Source organism: Brachionichthys hirsutus, chromosome 3 (assembly GCF_040956055.1).
Source record: "Brachionichthys hirsutus isolate HB-005 chromosome 3, CSIRO-AGI_Bhir_v1, whole genome shotgun sequence".
Lineage (NCBI taxonomy): Eukaryota > Metazoa > Chordata > Actinopteri > Lophiiformes > Brachionichthyidae > Brachionichthys > Brachionichthys hirsutus.
In genome coordinates, this window is record NC_090899.1 from 13,976,599 (window position 1) to 13,994,168 (window position 17,570).

The window sequence follows — 17,570 nt, forward strand, 5'->3', positions numbered from 1 at the left end:
CGTTTTAATCACATGCTGTCATCAGGATTATCAACAGGCAGGACACATCATCACTGATGAAACAAACCGATCAAACGTTGCTCCTTATCACTCCATCATCAAAGGGAACAAACGAGGAGAAGGAGAAAAATTGTGCAGCCTGTTTGGAATATTAAGCTGCAGCGATGCATGTCTTATTTCACGTGCTGGGAACACGATGCTGCTGCGGGTCTATCCATTGCCTCATATGCAGAAAATAAAATGCAACCGTTCATATTGGGTTTATACTAAAACACACTTTGGGAAAGGCTCACCCAATCAAAGACAACAGGATTTGAACCGCAAGTTTCAACTTGCTTACCTGAAATACTTGGAGCCAAAGAGGTGGAGTGTGTGTGTGTGTGTGTGTGTATTGTTGGGGGGGGGGGGGGCGATCACTCGACTCAAAAGCGCAAAAGCGTACAGGCCTTCTAAGAACAGATCCCCACACGCCGTTAGGACCTCTGTTGATGCACACATGCATAATACATGGAAGCTGGATCTAAAAGCACACAAGCCATTAGCAGACTTGTCCTGGGCAAGAAGACACAGAAAGACAGAAACACACTCAAACACAAATAGCACCGTTCGAACAGATGGCCGACTGTGCTAACCTCTGATTTAAAAAAGCACACTGCTAGTTTAGACTGTTGTCGGACCAGGAAGATGTATAACACTAAAGACCCAGAAAACAGTGTGTGCATAGATGGACACAGGCGTCCTGGCTTGAGACCGCATTAAAGAAAGAGGGTGCTCTGCCCTAGTTCACTGCAACAAAGATCACACTATGTATAGGAATATATAAAACACTTTAGCAAAGATAAGCTTAGTCTGGCAGTCGACCGTTTCCACCGAATACATTTATTGAGATGAGAAAATAGCAGTGATGGAGAGTAAGTTAAATTTAATCAGTCAGATGCGCCGATTGCCGGATCCCAGTTTACAGGCACAGAGACCCCCTGTTCAGCCCTTCTAGCGGCTGAGTGTTCTGGTCATGTAATATAAGGTGGCAGAGAGCCAAGCAATGCTGCAAATTATTTCTGTCAGTGTCGGATGGGGGGGGGGGGGGACAAGAGGGAGAGACTCGTGACCCCAGACGCATGCATGGTGGTGGAGATGGAGGACCTGCGCCTATTGCCGGGGGGGGGGGGTAGTTTTCTGGGCCCTGAGGCTGCAGGAAGTTTGAAGACCCTCTGCAGTATGCATGTGTGTTACGCAGCCATGCATGGTTGGACCAACAGGGCCTCTCCATGGTGGGGGGGGGGGCCTTCAGCAGACTTATCATGACATGCTGCATTGCATTGCATCTCGCTTTTGACATGCAGGTCTCACAAGTGCTTCTTTTCCAGAAAACATTTTGTGCACCAATAATACATTTGCAGTAAAAAAAAAAAAATGTATAATAAATAAAGCCTGTGTGAAAACTTCTTAATTCAGCAGCAACATTTACATGAAGAGCTTTGAGTGACGTTTTGCAGATATTTTTTAGATACAGTAGTCCCTCGATATAATGCGGTTCATCTTCCGCGACTTCGCGGAGTTTTAATGCAATTTTTCAGATTTTATTTTTTGCACTTGAACGCGCCTTGAAACAGCGCAAGGACGAAGGCGCGGTCGGAGGAACTGTGAAATACGCGCGAGTCGCTATTAATCATTTCTCATGTGTTCAACCTCGTAGGTTGATCATTACAATTAAATTCATTATTTCTAAAAGCTATAATGTTTATTTGTTAAGCGTTTGTTTTATAGTGCTCTTATTCTGTGTAAATAGAGGCTTTTATTTTGTAGGAGCATAAACATCACGTCCCTTTTAGGTTTTGTTTCTTCCTGTTTATATATGTAGCCGCTGCCGTTCCGCTGTGCTAAGCTATCCAATAAAGCAGCATGAGAGGCTAAAGACAGCACGAGTAGAATATTTGTTCTTTTTCACTCCAAGCGGCTCTTTCCTCGACCTGCACGCCTTAACATTATTAATAGGAAAACGTTTACTGTACGTACTATATATTTTTATTTCTCCAGCAAATGTTTAGTTCTGAAAAGGTTTTGATCTTTGGTTTCATTCTATAATATTGAAACAATCTATTTAGATTAATGCCTGACTGTTAAAAGTGTATAAAGTGTGTGGTGAGGGGTTTTACAGCCTTAAAACATTTATGTACATGTATAATAAAAAATAAATAAAGATCACTACATTGCGGATTTCACTTATTGCGGGTTGTTTTTGGAACATAACCCCCGCGGAAAATGAGGGACTACTGTATTGAGATATCGCCCACCAGAATGGTGATGTGTGTGTGAACAGCAGATGTGACTGTGTGGGAAGAAGAAGGTGTTCTTATATGATCCACTGTTTCCGCCTATATGAACGCTTCAAAATGTGCACCCACCCTCCTCCTCCTCCTCCTCCTCCTCCTCCTCATCATCATCCTCCGCTCAGGCACAGCAGCAGCGACAGCAGCGGCAGCGGATAGCACACGTGCTGCAGCCGCGGTGCGCCGGAACAGACACGCTCACGTATAGACAAACAGACGGATACGCGCAAGGCAGTCACGCCTCGGCATGGCCACAGTCCTCCTAAACGGCTCCTACCCCCCCCCCCCCCGTACACCTCACCCACTCAAACGTGGTACATGCGCGCGCACAGCAAACCGCGGCAGCGTCACTGATCGGCCCCGTCATCCAGCCAGGAAATATCTGCAGCAGCAACACTACTATACTGGAGATTATCTTTACGCAGGCTGCCAGGCGATCGATGAATCCAATAACCCCCCCCCCCTTCCCTGCTGAAACACCAATGGGGAAGCCCTCCTTCATAAATCAAGAGGAATCACTCACCCGATGTTGCTCAGCGCCTGCTCGAACAGCTCCGTCTGCAAGATGTTCTGAGGCGCAGAAAAAGCCCCGTTGAAATGGGAGAAAACGGAGCTACAGAACTGACGCAATGTCTCAAACTGCATTTTCCCCCTCCGTTTGCCGTTTTCCTCTGTAAATGCCCACCCGTCACCAACCATACATCCCAAAGCCTGCGCTCTCTCCGGACGCCCCCCAGCCCTGCACACATACACCTCCTCCGTATTTTCTTTTTGTTATCTCCAGGGGCGCATTAAACGCAGAGAAGAAGCCGATCAAGTTCCATATACTTCTCCTGCCGCTCCCGGTGAAAAGTGTCCTTAAATAAGATGCATTCCAGGCGGGGATCCTTCGGTCATAATGCTTCAGACATGAGGAGAGAAAAATGAGGTAACGAGCCTTTCCTTCTCCTCGCTGTCGCGAAAATCTCCTCCCGGTGTGCAGAAAGAGGCGAAGCGGCGCCCGGAGGAGAGAGGAGGCGGAGAAGCATCCTCTCCGGCAGCAGCATGAGGCAGAAGCAGCGCGTCCTTCACCGGCGCGTCAGCTGCTGCCTCACACTCAACGCACATCTCCCGTCGCCGATGAAGAGAACGCACGCTGACGCACGCGCGCGCGCGCACACACACACAGAACCGTGCGCACTCTGCCACATCTCTCATGCAGTCTTTGGGACCTCAGTACAATAGAAGGGAGGCGATGGTGTCATCAGATTGTTTTTTTCTCGTCCATGGCTTCCCAGCATCAGCGCGTCATCATGACAGATGATGCTCCAACACCTCTCAAAGGCAGAGCAAGGAAAGGCCACGCGCAAAAGGGGACTTCCGGATGGGATTACTTATTTATTCATTCAATGTTTTTATTTATTTATTTATTTGTATTGGTCTCGCTGATTGCAAAGAGTCCGGATCAACTGAAGAGAACACAGCGCAGATCAAGAGATTCCTTAAAACTGCAGCCACCAAACATTTCTTGTGATTGAATTAAAGACGCATTTGCAGCAGCACTCCACGGAGCCATTATAAATCTTTCTGGAGGTTTTCTATAAATGAGCTCTGCTAGATGCCAGAATAAAGGACCATTCCCTGAGCTGGGCGATAATCTGTGTTAGATCTTCACTGTCTAAGAGGTTAAGTATAAGAACATTACAAATAAGTAGCTTTTGGAGCTAGCGCACCCGAGTGGATTTAGCTGCGTGTGTTGTATACAGCAGGATAGTGATAATGTGATTATGTTGGCTGACAGATCTCTATCTCTAGATTTTAACAAATTATTTTGTAAGTGGCTAAACCAGCCACTTATAAAATAGATTATCAAGTCACCCTTCCCTGGTTAAATGCATCCCTCCAAAAATATAAATTGCAAAGAACCCCATGCAGAACAGATATGAAATGGGTGTATGCATTAATTAAACACATCAGGCCTGGGCTTTATTTGAATAGTATTACAACACTTTACTCCAAATGGCTACGCCTGCTATGGCAATAGAATGCTGACAACTGAAGCATCTAAAGGGAATTAAGCTACACTGTTTTTCACTTCAATGCATTTCCTACTGTAAAATGTCAATTGTGTTTTCTGTGAAAAACAGCAAGGGCAACGTTGGCATCAAGACCAAACAGTACTTGTACAAAGTCTTGCACAAGAACTATATCTTAAACTCCCACTGCGTCGGTGAAAGATACGGCAAGGCTTCAGGAGAAGAGCTTAAATCCCCGAGCAGTGAGGAGTAGCTGAAGAGGTGAGGATTCCTGGGGTCCGGAATCAGAAGGTCTGGAACACATTGATGAAGTGACGGAGCCCATCTGGGAGGCCAGTGGCAACTTGTCAGTGTTTTGGCTTGTACTGGAAAATGGCTATCCACTCCACATAAGCTGGTGCAGCTCACTCTGTCCAAATATAATGTCCCCAGCAGGGCCGAGACCTCAATGGCGACTATACTACATCAATTTCAGGACGAGCGACTCTTCAGGAGCAGCTGTTATACTGGAGAATAGAGACAGCAACCGCCTTAGGAGATGGCCGGTGCTGCCAAAGAGCTTGAACAGCATCATACATTATATGGTCACAATAACTAAGTAACTTAAATTTTACTGACTCAAAGTCTGATGAGGACTGGCAGAAAGTTGAAGGCAGAGAAACGCTCCAATTATGTGGATCACGAGGAAGGAAAGACACCACCTATAGTTAAGGGAGTGAAAGGGCAGCAGTCCATGACCTGAGAACCTTCAAGTTGGTAGAAGAGGGACAAGAGGGGAGAACGTGGGTGAGAGAAAAGTGACCTGGACTGAGCTTTGAAAAGCCATGAACCACTGCACCAAATATCTTGTATTTGGGTGCTAATGTTGCTAGCAGAGGTCCTGGCGATGCATCCGGGATATACTCTGCCTTTCGCCCATAGCAAGCTGGGATAGGCTCCAGCAACTGCCGTGACCCGCAAAGCGGGAAAGTGGAAGAAAATGGATGGATGGATGTTGCTGACATACCAGATAATAAAAAAGAAAACTGATGGCAACAACTAGGAAAACTTGGAGAAACTGAACTCCATGTCAATGTGAGGTATCTGGTACAATGTCTACTCTAAGACTCTTGAGGCAGTGTTGTCTGACTTGCTGGACAAAACACTGTTTGGGTATTTAAGGCTAAACTGAGAAGGACAAGGTTAGATTAAACAACAGAGCTGGGCATCCCTGAGTTAAGCTACTATGTGGCGGACTGGGTGGGGCTGAGAATGCTTCTCTTATAACAATTTTGGCAGGCCCAACGGCTCCGCTGCTCGGTCAAATGTGTCTAAAAATCCAGAACCAGAAGAAATTCCACCAGTAAGTTTCCATCCCAGTGTAATCATTGTTGTTTCTGTTCAGTCTCACCAAACAGTGCCGCTGTCCTAGCATATCTGCCCCCCCCCCCCCCCCCCCCCCCACACACACACACACACACACAAAGATAAATTAGAAGCCCTCCCAAGTTATTTCTCTTCATAAATAGACTGTCAGCTCCCCCCCCCCCCCCACCTTTCTTCAGCAGAGCAGATCCATAAGTTAATTTAAACATTATTTAAGATCAATGGGAACTGGTTTTTTGTGCTTAAGCAATAAGAGTTTTATTTATGGGCTCTCTGCTATCCATCATCAGCATTACCCCCCGAATTTCCAGACAATGTCCTGTTGTGTCACTGCAAATGCAGCCAATGCCAAAGTAAGTCTCTCTCTCTCTCTCTCTCTCTCTCTCTCTCTCTCTCGCTCTCACTCTCACTCTCACTCTCACTCTCACTCTCACTCTCACTCTTCTGTACCATCACAACTTCTCAGGCAAAGGCGAAGACCTAGAAGGGATCAGAAAGTGACTGAACACAGCAGTCGGATCTTTAGTCCATCGGGCCATCCAATAAACCCAACTTTGAAGCAGCCACCACATTTGAGATCAACGTGGAAAATGGAAAATGTACTCCAGTTAGACCAAGGCACAAAATATTGAGCATCATCCTGCTTTGTTCTTTATTGTGCAGCCAGCATGTTTATTCAAAGTCTAGAAAAATGTGGGATTATAATTTTACCAATGAATTTTTGTAATCACAATAATGATTTGGGGAATTTGTCACAGCTACAGAAAAGAGCTGAAAGTGTGTACTCTTAAATCTATTTTCAGATATATTTGATCAATCCATCTTAAAATCCTCTCCCCCTCAACTTTCCTAGTTTGAGTGGATCAATAAGTAAAACAAAAAAAAAGGCAAGACAAGCTATGCTGGAGTAGAGTCTTCACCTCCTTTTAGACCACGTTTGCGTGTTTGAAGTCACATGCTGCATCTCCTCAGCACAAACATACCCACCCTGTCTTCACAATGATTGATCTCACAGACATAAAGGGCCAGTGCAAAGACATCTGTTAGCCCGTTAGCTCTACTTTACATGAAATTGTTGTCCCATCTGGAGATAAATTGACTACCATGACATGTGTAGGTCCAAATGTTAAATCTAGTGTTGTTTCAGTATACTCTAACATCACAATGAATCAATGTTCAGTGCTCTGCCTGGCATTTCTAGACAGCGCATAGGCGCTGACTATTCTTTTTCTCCCTTCAGAAGAAGCAGAGGAAGGAGCCCCCGTGTGGACATCACAGTTACTACTTTATAAGACAGCACTCTCAAGAAATAGGCAACCGGATATAAGATTCACAGGCACGGCAGGCCCACGGTGTCAGTGTCCGAGAGCGTGCAGCGCAGAGGGAACATTTTGAGCACATGACAATGTCCCTGCTCTTGCCTCTCCACTCCCAAAACATCTTAATCATGTTCATTTCTCAGGCCTCGCAGTGCTTGGGCGGCCCTGCCAGCGTTCCCGGCAACAAAAAAGGAGCGATAGAGGGAGTCTGTGGTAGAATTGCAAAAGTTAGCGGCAGGTGCAGAATCTGTGGCTCTGTCTCTTTTATAGGCCCCATGGGCTCCATGTACGAGCTGTATTATACGGGCCCTTGACTGGTTTGAGACGTTGCTCTTGTACCGGGCTTAAATCAGTGTCCTGCATTGCTCATCCAGTGGTGTCATATCGCAGTGCTAATGCTAAAAGCCTGCTATGCACCTTTTGTGAAGTGGCATCGTATGAAGGATCTTTACTTCTGTGATTATTCATAGCTGCCGTAACAACAACTCGACGTGTCTCTGACGAAGTGCATACTATAGTAGCTGCATGCTGCGTTTCACACATAAAACTGACCTGTCTATGGGTGCATCGTCAGGCCCAGAGAACCTCAGCCCAGAACCGTTGTCGAGAGACGCCTGTCTGGGAAGGAGCCCGCCGTGAGGTCTTCTCAATGACGCTGGTGTCAAGTCCCCTGAGGCTCCCTGGTAGGGGTACAGGGACGGATCCTGCAGTTTGGCCTTCTTCCCCTGCGGCCCACCCTCAAACACACCCCGCACCTGATCAGGGCCCGAGCCGTAGAACCAAGCCCCCGATTTGGTGAGGATTTCTTGTTGTTTTCGGCACAAGTTGCATACCCACATCACCTGCAGATGATAAAAGAGGGGTGGCAACAGTTTAGAAGCTTGACAGACAGAAGTTGTTTCCTTTAACCTATGATGAGCTTCGGTGGGGCAATTCGGGGCGTGTTATGTTAAGCTGAATTGCATTACGCTGACATTGCGTGAAAATGTGGTTTTTTTACATCTGAAATGTCAAGTTTTTATAAATGACATAATTAATAGATTTAAAAGAAGAAATCAGCAGACCTGCTCACAGTTTTCACCCCACAACGACAATATTATCGACAACGCACATCAATGAGGTGAATGATGACATATTTTGCACATGCAGCAGCAGCCCTTGGTACCGTCTAAAGGTAAAATCCTGTTGGTGGTTTAGTTCATGATTATCATTCATTGGTGCCTGTGAGCCCAAATTATTCCGACCGATCACAAGGTTCTAATCGAGTGTGCTGAGATTCCCACATTACACACAGCTCATTGTTCTCGTTGGTTCTGATGCAGCGCATTGCTGTTAACTCTTCCTGATTAGGCAACTGCAGCGACATGACTGATGATTACAGAGATTGCTTACATCTTAATGAGCTTACAGTAAGTAGACATAATGCAATTGTGAGTGAATCCCTTCGGTCAGATAAATGGAAACGAATGACAAAATGTTCCTTCTGTTGCGCTCTACAAACACTAAAGAGTGAGGTTTTTACTGCGCCGCTATTTTGTGCCTTTATCTGCTCTGTACCGCAGCCCCAGCAGCCACCTCACCACATTAGCCTCATAAATCCAGGAGCAGACAGGAACGCTGATCACTACAGAGAGAGAGAGAGAGCGAGAGAGAGAGAGAGAGAGAGATGCATGCACACTACATGGTAAAAAAGGCTATTCTCAGGCCTGTTTCAGGTGACCACGCCCGACTCGGAGCAACTTCAAGTGACATCAAAGTGTGCTAGGAGGAAGAAGAGGAGGAAGGCTAGGCGCTCGCCAAACGACTGACAGGGCTTACGACCAATGAGGCAGCCTAGAGCTACTGCAGCCACTCGCCCCCGTCCGCGTTCCCAGTGCTGAGTCAGCGCATTACCGTTATTAGTGAGAGCAGGATCTGAACGCTGCCTCGCCCAGCATCAGCATCGGTTGGTCTCCCTTTTTCCTTTTCTTTTTTTTTTTACTGTGCACATTATCAAATAGAAAACGACAGATGTGTTGAATTAGCTTTTACTGGGTTGGTTTGTACAGTGACTGGCTGCACGGACTCAGAGACCTGTGCAGCGTCTGTTAGCAATCTGTTAGCACAGGTCTCTGTTAGCAACCTGTAGCATGTGAGGCTTGGCTCAAGCACAGAGGTAACCACCCAAAAAAAAAACACTGCTCCAAGGTACACGCTGCACGATGCAGTCGCCATCCGTCAGTGAGAGATCATATCCTCGTCATTGATCGTGTGACCTACTGGTTGTACAAAACATAAGAGGGATCCCATAAACCTCCATGCCATCACACCTTCCTCATTGAGCTCCCATTGCTGCAGGTTGCATCCTCCTCAGAGGAGCAGCATTAGATAGCAGCAAGAATCAACTACCGTACAATGTCTGTTATTTCAATATCCATCTAGTCCTGAGCAGAGTGATCGTGTTTTCACTACACCTGTATGTGCGGTGGGTAAAGCGCCATACTCAATGAAGCACAGATGTTCTCCCCGTGTCTGCGTGGGACGTGCAACTTAGGTCCAGTTCGTTATTGCAAAAGATAATTAATTCTGAATTAACGCACCTGCTTAAATAAAGGTAAATATAACTGTGTTGAAACACAATAGAAGCAGAGAGGCTCGACTCGGTCGTAAGTCGGCCCAGGTTAAATTACCGTAAGTACATTATGCTGCGTCATGATTCTGTAAATGAGGAGTAGACATCGTGGGTGCGACCGCAGAACACTCGATTCGCTCGCTCGCTTTCCACACATGTCGTAAACAGACACCAGACCAGTGCGGCCGTAAAGTCGAACTGTAGCAAGTCGCACAAGGTCATAAGTCGACGACCACCTGTACATGATTGCACATATGAACGTAAACTGAGTAGCACCACCAACCCGTGATTTCAGACCTGACGACCACTAAGAACGCTAGATTCAAGAAGAGCATCAGATTACCACGTATGCCACCATGAGGAAGCGTCGCAGCAAATGTAGTCGTGAATTCTCTCAAAAGTCTGGAGTTGTGGCTAAAATGATTTTATCAATGCAGCAGAGTCGGGTGCGCATCGACAGGGTTAGTTTAACAGATTGAGACGCAACAGGACGTCACCATGAAGTGACAGGATAGAGAAGAGAGGCTGGGGTCAGCCTTTTAGCGCCATGTGACCCAAAAGCGTTACTGGAATCTTTTTATTATCCCGTCCTAAGATTTTATATTTAGTGGGGGGCTTTGTATACGTTACCTTTACATCGTAAACTACAACCTCATGTCTCCACCACCAGTCTTATCCTAACCTAATCCTGTCGGTTAAAGGTTCTACAACCTAATGTAATAGCACCGCTGCTAACTAGAAAGTAGCACGCCGTATGTTTCATAATAAGAAATGACCAGATTGGTACCTGAATTTCAAACATCGAGCGCTATCTGTGGAGGATATTGAAGTTTCAGCTGTGAACTGAAATCTCTCTCTCTTTCTCTCTCTCTCTCTCTCTCTCTCTCTCTCTCTCTCTCTCTCTCTCCCCTACAGTCCTGTTCCTTTACAGTGAGCTGCAGCTATCTATGGATTCCATATTTAACCCTCCACACCTCTCAGTGAATGCCAATAGTAAATTAGTGTTATTTAAAAAATTACAAAATAAAAAGACCAACAAAAAATAAGTGCATGGGTCCAGTAATTGTTGAGCACACTGGGTCTTAGACATCAATACTTGGATTTGATTTACACTTTGGAACAGAGTTAGAATGAAAATGGATGTTTATACAGTGCATTAGGCAAGAGGAGCATAAGTAAGGGGAACGTGGCTGCAGGTCCGAAACATTACATGAACTGTAAAATACAAGCAGTCCTGTTTTGAGCTTAAATGATGCTGCAGTGTAGAGCTACACAGACCTAAGGGGTTGAACAACGATAGATCAGACATAAGATACAGGTTTTCATAGTCAGAAAGTGAAGACGAAGCTAACATCTGTTGGAAGCGGGTTTATCATTATTTGAAGTGCCTCAAAATGACTTCACAAAGTTCATACATAAGATAGCAGCAACTAAACTGGACTGACAAATAGAGTCAGGATGCGTCCAGCTTGTATGCCAGACTGTTGTGAGGCTTCTGTTAGTCACCCGAGCATGAAGCTGCCAATGTGAGCTCAAACCTGCACAGATGGGAAACACACACTGTCAAACTTTACAGTAAATTAAATGCTGTAAATGTACAGTAATTGCTTGGCAGCAGATTCAGCGTAAGTACCGGTAGTCGTTTTATAGTTTTTGACTATATTTTGGAATGACTGTGTATTCCTAGAAATAAATATGCTACAATACTAATAGTTCGCTGAAGCACGACTAATACAAAAAGAATGAAAGTATCCATTAGTATAAGGTATATTACGTTACTCATATGCTTTGGCCAGTACTCTGTTTCTTAACATTCTCACACTGTGAGGAGGTTTGATAGCCAAGGACAAAATAAAGTCCCCACTACTTGATGTGGGCGGATTATCACAGAAGAGTAATAGTGAAAGCCACCAACTTTAAAATATCTATAAAAATACATAAATCAATCAGAATAAATCAATAATGGGATGCTCACCTCAGTGGTGTGGCATTTTATTGAAATACTTTGAGACAGTAAGTGGATAGACCCCCCCCATCCAACCAGTTGTATACAGATGGATAGATGGATGAGCAAACAAAGGAGTGTTCTCTTTTGTGGGGTCGTAATGGAAATGGAAACTTATATTATATTAGTCAGAGGAAGTCGCTTCATCGGTGCAGTGGAGCTCTGTACACTTTTGACTTCCCATGATGCTCCACTGTTTGCAGGTGAGTTTACAGTACATTCCTGTAAATAATGCCATTCTCTTAAAGTGCTGTAATCCTGCATCAGGTTAGGTTTCAACGTTATTGTCATGAAATGGTAAATGGACTGCACTGATATAGCGCTTTCTACACCTCCACGGTGCTCAATGCGCTTTACAAAGCCTCACATTGACACACACACACACACACACACACACACGTTCACACTCCAGTGGGCGTCTGCTGCCGTGCAAGGCGCCACTGGGAGCCGGGTTCAGTGTCTCGCCCAAGGACACTTCGACATGCGGAACCGCTGACCTATCCGTCACTGGGCGGCCCGCTCTACCAACCGAGCCGCAGCCGCCCACATACACATGAACAAGCTAACAAAACGCAGCTTAGCATCGAACCAGAAGTGCCATTACTAGACAGAAGTATCTGGGTTTCCATGGTTGGGTATAAAATCAGAATGTACATAGATGAACATCTACTGGTGGACATACCATATGAATGATAACGGCATCACATAAATACTATACAGGTTGATCCTGTCAGCTCGCATTGCTGATAGAAGGACTCGACAACAGGTGCATGTATGCAGAATAATACAGTATACATACAGTATTTATCCAGTATTTATACTGTATGCTCAGTTTTACTGCAGCCATTATGCATCAGACTCATCATACACACTTCCCTTTGGCCTAACTCTTTACAGCTGAGCACAGGCAGGGGGTGTGGGGGCTGCAGCCTTTGGGAAGGGCCATTTCTCCATGTGTTTGCACATTTCATCATTATTGAACCTGCAGCTAAAAATAGAACGCAAAAAGTCTAGCAACGCCACACCAGGAAGATGTATACTCTCTAAAACGTGCTGTAGGCTGTTTACAGACACTGAATTAAGCGAAACAAACACCCGGCGCAATGGGATCGATAAATAATTCTCTTTATCATACTTTCTCTTTACAACAACGGTGTTTTCAGTGAGACCAGCAAATTTGATCTTTCAAGAAAAGAAAAAAAAAATAGGTCTCCTTTGAGTAAGGATGGTGAAAAATAAAAAGGCACCAGGCCGAGAAGTGACTGAAGGACAGCTCATCCTTGAGAGAACATGAATCTATTCTAATGTGTATGTGCCTAATATTCTATTTCACAAAGATGAAGTCATTTATGACATCATGACTGAAAATGTCCTACAATGTTTAAGTACTGTATACACACAATGCATAACCATGAAACATATGCCATTCAGCAATATACTTTATGCGTTTCCTTCTACCTTCCCCATTCAGGATGTACCCGGGGGAGTCACACACATGCACACAAACACACACACACACAGTAACAGAGAACACCAGGCTCTCTCTTGTGGCCATTTAACTACACTACAACATGATTTAGAAGAGGCTCCAGGGTGAATCAGCACAATCCTTGAAAAAACATGACAGCATCCTCCTATGGAAAGCCAGCGCCATCCGTATATTCACTGAATGTAGATTCATTTATAAATATATAAATATATGTATATTGAGGCTTCCCCTCACCGTTACATTCATTTATTCAAGTTAATAAGGACCAGTGAGCCTGAAAATACCCCTGACACATCTGCAAAATGATCTATGGAGACATAAAGATCACGTATAGCACATGCTGCTATAGAGATGCTACCTGTCTCTGGTTGCTTCAGTGATCCTCTCCTTCTGCTGAACTAAGGCACTCGCTAAAGACCCCTTGTTAGAGGATGGCCTTGTTCTCCGGAACATCCCAGACTGGATTGATTCCATCTTAAATGTGCAGTAATCAATAAGGCCACTATCTAACACACGCATGGGTGCCATGAGCTGCAAAGACCAATCATTTGAGCTTCCCCTGCAGAGCGACTTGGAGTGCTCGCTGTACTTCCTCTACCGGAGACGCACCGCGTAGCGTCACTACGTACAGCTGATCCTGCCTTTGCTCCGCCAAAAGGAACCGAGACCCTCCTTTTCAGGTGGGACTTTTTTGATCCTCTCCAGAGTCCGGATGTGCGTTCCCACTAGCCCAAACGGAGCGGATTATCCGAGGAAAGGAACTCTGGTCAGTTTAAAAGGGAGCAAACGGTGTGAAAGCACCCTAAGGCAGTTTATATTATCCATGGCCATGCATACGGATCTGTAGCTTGCATTGGCAGGACTTCCTTATGCACCCATCTTTTCGCGAGGGGCTATTTTTTGTCTTATGAATGCTGTAAATAAATGTGGGCATAAAAGGCTTGCAGGGCATTTCTTGATGTGATTCATTCAGCGGCCAATGAGAACGAACGCAGAGCGCCTCGGTTCACATGCTGCAACACAAGCTGCACGTGGAGAATTACATTTTTAATGAGCTTCTAATTTTAGAACAGTAATAGATTTGAGGAATATTTATGCTTCTCGTTTGAAGTTCAGAGTAAGGAGGAAGGGGCAGTAAAGAACCCCCCCCCCCAAAAAAAAATAAATAAATAAATGGACTGTCCGTCAGGCCCGCATCACCTCCAGCCGCTCAGACAGGAAGGAACGTGGTCAACATGCTGAGCAGCGGTCAGCGACACACGCGCGCACACGCACACACGCGCACACACACACACAGTTTATCCTCTCAAATAAGGCGATGATAAGATCAAGTCGTGTCTAGCGAGGTCCCATTTTCTGACGCCCTCGCAGCTTACCCATGGTGCCGCGCAGGGGAAGCACCGCCGACGTGGAGTCGACCTTCAGCACCGCGGACAGCTCCGAGCCCGGACAGCGGGCTGCCGGTGCCGGTGTCCGGCGGCTGGAGGCACCGTGAAGGTTACCCCACGGACTCAACCGAGCGCCGGCGGGCTAACGAAGCCAACGCAGTCCTCTCCGGCTCCTAAATGCGTCGGTTCATTGAGCAGAAGGACGCATTCAAAGCTGGAATCGCTGCAACGGATCCATCAAGCCGTAAAAGCAGCCCAATGTTCGTGAGTCGAACGGAGAAAATGTTCCCGTCTCGGTACGTTCCCCGTTATTTCTCCGGTAACCGAGACTCAGCCGGACTTGGTGAGCGCGCATCGCAAATGCGGCGCGTCCCAGTCCTCGATCCAATAAGCAGAGACGCGCTGCTCGTGTTACCGCGAGCGGCGACGCTTCTCGCCGCCTCTGCTGCGGCCATTTATTGATCTTCGGTAAACGTTAAACTCAGAATTTTTCCGTCATCCTTATGTGTGTCCAGAACCGGCTCTTGCCTTTACGGGGTCCTGAGCAGAATTTAATTCGGGGGGGGGGCTCACAATCGATATTATAGAGTCAGTATGCGTCATCACTCCCGTTTTATTATTATGATCTATGCTGGTTATATTAAATTAATCTCAGTCTGGCTGGTCCTCACCCTTCGATGGTTTTAATCTCAGTGGTCGGAGGGTAATTTGCACTTTGTCAAATGTATTCCCTACAGCACTGGGTGGAATATTAAATGTGGCGTACAGGAAAGTAACAAAATAAACCCGTACACAGTTCCTTTACAGTGAAGTATCAAATGTAATTAAATATTATTGTTTTTTTAAGTGCAAAACGCAAAGGAATAAACAAAATAAAGGCAATACAACTCCTAAAATAAACTCATTTATGTGTGATTCCTAATTCTTTGCCTCAACATCCCACTTTCTCCATAAAATCTGTTTTTCCTGACCTTCCTGGGGGCACAGTTGTTTAAAATATATGAAATGAATAAGAAAAAAAGTATTTCTTGTGGGACATTTAATGCTCTATCGGGCCTCGGCAGCTGGTTATTTCACTTCATGCTCACACTGTGGTGTCTCGGTGCTGTCAGGCAGGGGTCACAAAATGTGAGCTGCTTAAAAATGTAGGTCAAAACTACTCAAAGTCTTTATAGTAGGTTTGAACATTTAAGACAACATGAACAGGAATGAACCGATGTGTTTTCATTAAGTCCTAAAATAATCATATTATGGTGGTCGGGTTACTCCACACTTATGTTCTGTGAACAGTATTTTCAAGTGAGTTTGCCTACACAAGCCAACCTATAAAGTACTGCAGTACCTTCAATCTGCTTTAGAACAGAACTGCTGAAGGGGGGGGGGGGGGGGGGCACATCAGAGGGGGAGCTCCACCATATGAGTGTGGACTCTGAAGACTTCACAACATTGACACACAATTTACTTAAACCAACACGACACTTTATATTTTCAATGTCAAAGCATCACTTTGTTCTCCGTGTATCTACTAAAGAGGCTAAGCTAATGTCACAATCCTACACTGTAGCGTCCAGTGATCGTTATCAACACAGATCTTTGTACTCAGCTTGATAGTCGACTGAATAATTATGACTATATATATAGATACACGTATACATAAATATGATAACGTTTATACATATCTTTATCATATTCCATTGCCCCATAGCTCTGCTAGCTGCCTCAGATAAAGAGACTTATAAATATTCAATGGCGCTTCACAGAACAAGATCTCTTTCGCCACTGCTGTCAGCACCTGTGAGTGAGGGAAAGAGTCGATGGATGGAAACAGGGCAGATTCCACCAAGGCCATGTCTTTCACTCACACACAAGCGTTCAGACAAGTCGGTCAGCTGTACCAAAACGCGGCCTGTCGTTCACGGGAGAGTAATCACAGCTTGTGTGAGCCTGAACACACGAAACAATCAGCAGGCATTAACACAACAGTGCTGTGTGCTGCTGGAAATAATCTGACATGCAGAAATACGGCCTTCTGCATTATAGTTAATAATGTGCAGTTGACATAAAATGACTTTCAACCAGATTACTTCTGCAATTCCACCTTCTACATAAGACACTGCTACATTTCAATAAAACAAAATTATAAACACCAATTAAATTGTAGTGAACTGTAAAATAACGGTTTGGAAGCGGACCCTTCTGATCCTGGCCAGCTGAGGGACTCTATTGCCAGAACTACAGAGACCCGACGATACATACATACATGACTTGACGATAAACTACCCGCCTTGCTCTCAGACTAACGCCGTCATCTTGTCTGAATCCTGCAATAAATGCTAACGCTGCTCACCTGAAGGCTGAAATAAGATATTTCTTGAAGTTCCAACTTATAATAAAGATACATCTGCAAAAAAAAACATGGGTGGGGTGAATTTGCATAATTGTGTCGCATTTCTATTATAGGGGACATATTTAAAAAAAAAAAAACTTTTCACATGTCCTGCGTAGTTTGCATAGTTCGTTTGTGACGTCACAACGGGGGGGGGGGGGGGGGGGCATTCACAAGATGTGTGTGCACTCTCCCTGTGTCTGCGCTCTGCACATCCAGGCTCTACCTGTGGCTCGTGTGCATGAGTCGAAGAAGAAGAACAACAGAGTGCATAAAGTTAATTTTTGGTGGTAATGTTCCAGACGAAATGTTTTAGTGCGTGTTAAAAAAGTCACCTCACCGGTTACCATGGTAGCGTGCATCTGGGCCCCTGCCCGCTATGAACTTAGTTTCTGTTTCATTTTCAGAGGCGTTTCTGACAGAGCTGTTTGAGACGGAAAAGACGGGGCGCTGTCCTGCAGCATCTGTTTGCTCTTTGGACCAAAGACTGGCAGGTCACATATTAAACCCTTTTCCCACAAGTTAACGCAGTTCAGGCACTTATATGAAATATAACTGTTGGTCACTTTGTCAGTATTCAACAGAACACAGGCAGGTCTGAGACAACACAGTGATGGGAACACAAGGACAAGGACACTGGTATGACCATGATATGATATGCA

The 17,570-nt window shown here is 45.2% G+C and overlaps 1 protein-coding gene across 1 annotated transcript in view; it reads right to left on the reverse strand.

Moving 5' to 3' along the window:
* rims2a (regulating synaptic membrane exocytosis 2a) overlaps nucleotides 1-17,570 on the reverse strand; it is a 117,477-nt gene that overhangs the window by 78,266 nt on the left and 21,641 nt on the right. Inside the window, exon 6 of the mRNA XM_068755128.1 lies at nucleotides 7,582-7,871. Coding sequence (XP_068611229.1) covers nucleotides 7,582-7,871 — 290 coding nt within the window. The remainder of the gene's footprint in view (nucleotides 1-7,581; nucleotides 7,872-17,570) is intronic.